Source organism: Oncorhynchus kisutch, linkage group LG25, assembly GCF_002021735.2.
Source record: "Oncorhynchus kisutch isolate 150728-3 linkage group LG25, Okis_V2, whole genome shotgun sequence".
NCBI classification, from domain to species: domain Eukaryota; kingdom Metazoa; phylum Chordata; class Actinopteri; order Salmoniformes; family Salmonidae; genus Oncorhynchus; species Oncorhynchus kisutch.
In genome coordinates, this window is record NC_034198.2 from 43,757,934 (window position 1) to 43,765,843 (window position 7,910).

General features: G+C 44.8%; 1 protein-coding gene across 1 annotated transcript; it reads left to right on the top strand.

The window, feature by feature from the left end:
- Positions 1–357: 357 nt before the first annotated feature.
- Positions 358–7,700, top strand: LOC109885729 (interferon regulatory factor 2-binding protein 2-A-like). The gene is made up of 2 exons (XM_020477540.2): positions 358–1,677; positions 6,339–7,700. The coding sequence occupies exons 1-2, from the start codon at positions 825–827 to the stop codon at positions 7,097–7,099; spliced, it is 1,614 nt and encodes a 537-aa protein (XP_020333129.1). The 5' UTR covers positions 358–824; the 3' UTR covers positions 7,100–7,700.
- The last annotated feature ends 210 nt before the right edge of the window (positions 7,701–7,910 follow it).

Consider the following 7,910-nt stretch of genomic DNA (forward strand, 5'->3'; position numbering starts at 1 on the left):
TCTGGGTGATTTAGAGAGATATTACCAAATTGTAGCAGACAGATTTAGTTGTTCGTATCACATTGTAAATGTACAACCTCTGAGAAATTGACAAAAATGCAACAAGTGTTCCAACCATCCCTTACAAAAGAGGATACTTATGTGGATATATTTTCTGTTTCAATCTTGCAGCCATTAAATAAAGGTTAAATAAATCAAATAAAACATGTAAGATGTGGGGGGAAATAATATTTGAATGTTTAAAAATATATATATATATAAATATTTGTTTTATTTCGTTTTAGCAGGGGGTGCTGCAGCACACTCAGCACCCTACTTCCCATGGCTTTGCACGCAGCAGAAGGCAATATAACACGTTCTCTTCTCTCCCGTCCCAGAGTGTCTGGCTGCTGTTAGCTACTTTCAAAAGGTTCAAGAAGTGGTTCAATAGAGAAGCTGGCTTCAGAGCATGAAGAGGACTGGCGTAGAAGAATCAAGTCAATAGAATATTGAAGCTGGAAGCACAGTGTCCAGAGACGTCGCTGCCTCGGAGCTGAGCTGACAGACGTTCTGCTCTACATCGGGACTGGGCTGAGCGGAGGCGGTAGTAGACTAGGCAGTGACAGAGACAGGTCACACGAACGACGTAGTAAAGAACATTCTACTCTGCTGTTATGAACTACTGTATCTTGCTGTAGTCCGGAGACAGACGGGGAGAGGAGAGGACACGTTTTCTTTTTAGAGAAACGGAAGGAACTAGCTCTGAAAACGTATTGGATAGATTCTAACACAGAGACCTGGTTTGAGAGAGAGATTTAAGCTCCGTTTTCGGTGAAAGGGAAGCCATGTCGACTGCGGTGGTCGCTGTCTCTCGTAGACAGTCCTGTTATTTATGCGACCTGCCCCGCATGCCCTGGGCTATGATCTGGGATTTTACCGAACCCATCTGCAGGGGATGTGTTAACTACGAAGGAGCGGACCGGATCGAGTTTGTGATTGAGACAGCCCGGCAGCTGAAGCGGGCTCACGGCTTCCAGGAGGGGAGGTCTCCGGGACCGGGGAAACATCAGCAGCTATCGGGGAAAGAGATCCAGTCTAACCACCACGGGTCTGGAGGAGACCCCGGATCCCGGCCGTCACAGCCCCTGGACCGCTACCCCCTCTCCACCTTGGACCGTCCGCTGCGGATGGGACCGGAGTACCAGTCTGGGAGACAGGCTAACGGAATTCCGGTACCTAATGGATTTCCTAAACCGGACGACCCACACGAGCTCAACCGGCAGAGCCCCAACCCGCGAAGGAATAACACGGTTCCTCCTAATCTAGTTCCTCTGGTGAACGGGAACATGTCCTTGTTACACGTAGTTAACGGCAGAACCGTGTGTCCGATGGCGATGGGGCACCCGGGTTCCGGTTTGATGGCAGGTAGCCCCAACGAGCACGGCGGCGGTAAACGGTTAGTCTCGGTCTCCTGTAGTGACCAGCACGAGAAGGATAAGCAGCACATACCTGACAGCCTGACACCGGATATAGAGCATCACAAAGCCCGGGCGGATGAGTGGATGAACAAGGGGAAAACGGTCAGGGACTTGATGGTTCTCCATACTTTCGACAGCCGGTTCAAGAAGGATCATGCAGCCATGCAACAGAGGGTGATGGGCTATGAGCAACAGCAGAACGGAGCTGCTTCCAAATCAGGTTGGTGCTGGCTGGATGTATGGGGTTGTTTTTTCCATATGAATGGAGCAGTACAGTGGACCATTCAGCATATTTACCCTCTGCTACATAGTCTAGACTACATGTTTACAGTTCAATAATAATAAACGTTTTGTCACGACTCAAACAGACAAGTCATGCATAATATGCACAGGGAGATCATTTAACTCTTTGCTCGGCATACCATTCAAATGAAAAAGATTTGTCAGGTTTGCATTTTTTTTCTTAACAATAGCAAATTATATACTAATAAATATATAATCCCAAAAGGCACTTTTTAAGCATGACTTGTGGGGGTGTTTGTGTCATTGCAAAAAAATGCTAATCTGATGTAAATCTTTTTGGTTTAAAGTGTTAGTATGTACAAAGGGTTTAATCTGTGAAGTACTCTACATATGCACTTCTAATCAGGACTTGTTGTGGGTATGTTTGTCACGAGAGAAAAAAATGCAAATCTGACAAATCTATTTCATTTGAATGGTATGCCTTGCAAAGAGTTGACTTAAATGATCTCCATATGCATATTATGCATGACGTGTCTGTTTGAGTCGTGACAAAACGTAACATTTATTTTATTGAGCTGTAAACATGTAGTCTAGACTATGTAGCAGAGGATAACATGCTGAATAAAGTGCATATGGAGAGCACTTCACAGGTTAAACCCTTTTGTTACATAGGAGCACACTTCAAACCAAATAGATTTACACCAGATTAGCATTTTTGTAATGACACAAACACTCCCACATGTCATGCTTAAATTAAAATAGTGCCTTTTGGGATTATGTATTTATTAGTATATAATTTGGGATTATGCATTTATTAGTACATGATTTGGGATAATGTATTTATTAGTACAGTATATACTTTGGGATTGTGTATTTATTAGTATATAATTTTGGATTATGTATTTATTAGTATATAATTTTGGATTATGTATTTATTAGTAAATCATTTGCTGTTATTATTGTGCATCATTCCTTTTCTTCTCAGTATTAATCATCATCTGTCCATGTTGTCTATAACTCAGCCTTCATCATGACCATCTGTCCATGTTGTGTCTCTAACTCAGCCTTCTTCATGACCATCTGTCCATGTTGTGTCTAACTCAGCCTTCTTCATGGCCATCTGTCCATGTGGTGTGTCTAACTCAGCCTTCTTCATGACCATCATCTGTCCATGTTGTCTATAACTCAGCCTTCTTCATGACCATCTGTCCATGTTGTGTGTCTAACTCAGCCTTCTTCATGACCATGTGTCCATGTTGTGTCTCTAACTCAGGCTTCTTCATGACCATCTGTCCATGTTGTGTCTCTAACTCAGCCTTCTTCATGACCATCATCTGTCCATGTTGTCTCTAACTCAGCCTTCTTCATGACCATATGTCCATGTTGTGTCTCTAACTCAGCCTTCTTCATGACCATCATCTGTCCATGTTGTCTATAACTCAGCCTTCTTCATGACCATCTGTCCATGTTGTGTGTCTAACTCAGCCTTCTTCATGACCATCTGTCCATGTTGTGTCTCTAACTCAGCCTTCTTCATGACCATCATCTGTCCATGTTGTCTCTAACTCAGCCTTCTTCATGACCATATGTCCATGTTGTGTCTCTAACTCAGCCTTCTTCATGACCATCATCTGTCCATGTTGTCTATAACTCAGCCTTCTTCATGACCATCTGTCCATGTTGTGTCTCTAACTCAGCCTTCTTCATGACCATCATCTGTCCATGTTGTCTCTAACTCAGCCTTCTTCATGACCATATGTCCATGTTGTGTCTCTAACTCAGCCTTCTTCATGACCATCATCTGTCCATGTTGTCTATAACTCAGCCTTCTTCGTGGCCATCTGTCCATGTGGTGTGTCTAACTCAACCTTCTTCATGACCATCTGTCCATGTTGTGTCTCTAACTCAGCCTTCTTCATGACCATCATCTGTCCATGTTGTCTATAACTCAGCCTTCTTCATGACCATCTGTCCATGTTGTGTGTCTAACTCAGCCTTCTTCATGACCATGTGTCCATGTTGTGTCTCTAACTCAGGCTTCTTCATGACCATCTGTCCATGTTGTGTCTCTAACTCAGCCTTCTTCATGACCATCATCTGTCCATGTTGTCTCTAACTCAGCCTTCTTCATGACCATATGTCCATGTTGTGTCTCTAACTCAGCCTTCTTCATGACCATCATCTGTCCATGTTGTCTATAACTCAGCCTTCTTCATGACCATCTGTCCATGTTGTGTGTCTAACTCAGCCTTCTTCATGACCATCTGTCCATGTTGTGTCTCTAACTCAGCCTTCTTCATGACCATCATCTGTCCATGTTGTCTCTAACTCAGCCTTCTTCATGACCATATGTCCATGTTGTGTCTCTAACTCAGCCTTCTTCATGACCATCATCTGTCCATGTTGTCTATAACTCAGCCTTCTTCATGACCATCTGTCCATGTTGTGTCTCTAACTCAGCCTTCTTCATGACCATCATCTGTCCATGTTGTCTCTAACTCAGCCTTCTTCATGACCATATGTCCATGTTGTGTCTCTAACTCAGCCTTCTTCATGACCATCATCTGTCCATGTTGTCTATAACTCAGCCTTCTTCATGACCATCTGTCCATGTTGTGTCTCTAACTCAGCCTTCTTCATGACCATCATCTGTCCATGTTGTCTCTAACTCAGCCTTCTTCATGACTATATGTCCATGTTGTGTCTCTAACTCAGCCTCCTTCATGACCATCATCTGTCCATGTTGTCTATAACTCAGCCTTCTTCATGACCATCTGTCCATGTTGTGTGTCTAACTCAGCCTTCTTCATGACCATGTGTCCATGTTGTGTCTCTAACTCAGCCTTCTTCATGACCATCTGTCCATGTTGTGTCTCTAACTCAGCCTTCTTCATGACCATCTGTCCATGTTGTGTCTCTAACTCAGCCTTCTTCATGACCATCATCTGTCCATGTTGTCTCTAACTCAGCCTTCTTTAAGACCAGCATCTGTCCATGGTGTCTCTAACTCAGCCTTCTTCATGACCATCATCTGTCCAAGTTGTCTCTAACTCAGCCTTCTTCATGATCATCTGTCCATGTTGTGTCTCTAACTCAGCCTTCTTCATGACCATCATCTGTCCATGTTGTCTATAACTCAGCCTTCTTCATGACCATCTGTCCATGTTGTGTGTCTAACTCAGCCTTCTTCATGACCATGTGTCCATGTTGTGTCTCTAACTCAGCCTTCTTCATGACCATCTGTCCATGTTGTGTCTCTAACTCAGCCTTCTTCATGACCATCATCTGTCCATGTTGTCTCTAACTCAGCCTTCTTCATGACCATATGTCCATGTTGTGTCTCTAACTCAGCCTTCTTCATGACCATCATCTGTCCATGTTGTCTATAACTCAGCCTTCTTCATGACCATCTGTCCATGTTGTGTGTCTAACTCAGCCTTCTTCATGACCATCTGTCCATGTTGTGTCTCTAACTCAGCCTTCTTCATGACCATCATCTGTCCATGTTGTCTCTAACTCAGCCTTCTTCATGACCATATGTCCATGTTGTGTCTCTAACTCAGCCTTCTTCATGACCATCATCTGTCCATGTTGTCTATAACTCAGCCTTCTTCATGACCATCTGTCCATGTTGTGTGTCTAACTCAGCCTTCTTCATGACCATGTGTCCATGTTGTGTCTCTAACTCAGCCTTCTTCATGACCATCTGTCCATGTTGTGTCTCTAACTCAGCCTTCTTCATGACCATCATCTGTCCATGTTGTCTCTAACTCAGCCTTCTTCATGACCATATGTCCATGTTGTGTCTCTAACTCAGCCTTCTTCATGACCATCATCTGTCCATGTTGTCTATAACTCAGCCTTCTTCATGACCATCTGTCCATGTTGTGTCTCTAACTCAGCCTTCTTCATGACCATCATCTGTCCATGTTGTCTCTAACTCAGCCTTCTTCATGACTATATGTCCATGTTGTGTCTCTAACTCAGCCTTCTTCATGACCATCTGTCCATGTTGTGTGTCTAACTCAGCCTTCTTCATGACCATGTGTCCATGTTGTGTCTCTAACTCAGCCTTCTTCATGACCATCTGTCCATGTTGTGTCTCTAACTCAGCCTTCTTCATGACCATCTGTCCATGTTGTGTCTCTAACTCAGCCTTCTTCATGACCATCATCTGTCCATGTTGTCTCTAACTCAGCCTTCTTTAAGACCATCATCTGTCCATGGTGTCTCTAACTCAGCCTTCTTCATGACCATCATCTGTCCAAGTTGTCTCTAACTCAGCCTTCTTCATGATCATCTGGCCATGTTGTCTCTCTAACTCAGCCTTCTTCATGATCATCTGTCCATGTTGTCTATCTAACTCAGCCTTCTTCACGACCATCTGTCCAAGTTGTCTCTAACTCAGCCTTCTTCATGACCATCTGTCCATGTTGTCTCTCTAACTCAGCCTTCTTCATGATCATCTGTCCATGTTGTCTATCTAACTCAGCCTTCTTCACGACCATCTGTCCATGTTGTCTCTAACTCAGCCTTCTTCACGACCATCTGTCCATGTTGTCTATAACTCAGCCTTCTTCATGACCATCGTCTGTCCATGTTGTGTCTCTCTCATGTTTAACCCTTTCCTTCCTTCAGACAGGGGAAAACACCCACGGACTATGAAAAGGAAAGCATCGCCAGAACTTGTGGGGGAGAGAGAGGGAACCGCCGCCAAGCATAATGGAGAGGACAGACAGCAGTGGTTACCGGGTCCAGCATCTGACCGTGCCGGACATAAAATGCCCCCGGGACCACCACCAAGCTTCTCCTCCGTCCCCACCAATACCTTATCCCCCCACTCACGCACCACCCCACCGGAAGCTGCGCAGAACGGCCAGTCCCCCATGGCGGCTCTGATCCTCGCGGCAGACAACGCCGGAGGTGGCGGGAACAGCTCGCCCAAAGACGGGAACCAGGTCCACTCCACCACGCGCTGCAACAGCAGCAGCCCGCTCTCGCCCTCCTCCATGAACCAGAACCGCCGGCCCACACAGGGTAAGGACGCATCCGGTATTATGGGGCCACTTCACGTGTCAGGGGGTGGAATGATGGACCAAGGGCATCAAAGCATTCCAGACCCGTCAGTACCCGGGAGCGTACCCCTCTGCTGCACGCTCTGTGACCAGAGGTTAGAGGACACGCACTTTGTTCAGTGTCCGTCGGTACCCTCGCACAAGTTCTGCTTCCCGTGTTCGCGGCAGAGCATCAAACAACAAGGAGCCACCGGGGAGGTGTACTGTCCCAGTGGGGAGAAGTGCCCGTTGGTCGGCTCTAACGTACCGTGGGCTTTCATGCAAGGAGAAATCGGCACTATCCTTGCAGGGGACGTCAAAGTAAAAAACGAAATGGACACTTGAGATTTTATTTTCAAAATATTTTGGGGAGAGATTGTTTTGGTGGAAAAAGACCATATACGAGTGTATAAATATTAAAATGAAATACCACATACCATCCAAACAAACTAGCCAACGGACTTTGTACATATTTTACCCAATCCGAGGGGACTAGTGTTGGCTATACTTTGTAAAACAAGGCTCTATAATTTTGAGATTTTTTTAATACATTCAGTTTCTATATTTTTTGAAGATAAAGGTATTTAATTATAATAGAACTGGGCTCTCTCGGCCCTATTTGTTGATGTTTAACACGGTTGATGTAGGCCTACTTCTAGTTGTGCGTCCCAAAAGGCACTCTATTCCCTAAAAAGGACACTATTTTTGAGCAGGGACACCCACAGGGACACCCACAGAGCTCTGGTCAAAAGTAGTGCCCTATTTAGGTAACAGGGTGCCTTTTGGGACGCAGACTCTGTCTGATGCCTGTTCCTGTTCAAAACCTGACTGATGAGGACGCCCCTCTCTACAAGGTACATGGCAACCAACTGAAATGCTTTTATCTGTGACTTGTATGCACTTGTTTCAAAAGAATTGCCAAATACAATGTGTGATGTTGTATGAAGAAGTGAGTGTCTGGGGTCTTTCTTTAAATGATAACGTTAAGAAAGAGGGATAAGAAACCACTGTCAAATGGAAATGAATAGGATGTTTGGGTTCTAAAATTAGCAGACAACTGAAGGCTGAAGTAGTGCACTAGTCTGGTATGTCAGTGCACACTGCTGCCAAAATGGAGTTGCAATGCAACATGTTTTCTGTATTCTTCTGAAGCACA

What these genes read in the sequence shown, in the direction of transcription:
- LOC109885729 (XM_020477540.2), top strand. Translation starts at nt 825, where the DNA reads ATGTCGACTGCGGTGGTCGCTGTCTCTCGTAGACAGTCCTGTTATTTA. An exon ending in CGGAGCTGCTTCCAAATCAG is followed by an intron (nt 1,678 to 6,338) that starts GTTGGTGCTGGC and finishes TCCTTCCTTCAG; the next exon opens with ACAGGGGAAAACACCCACGG.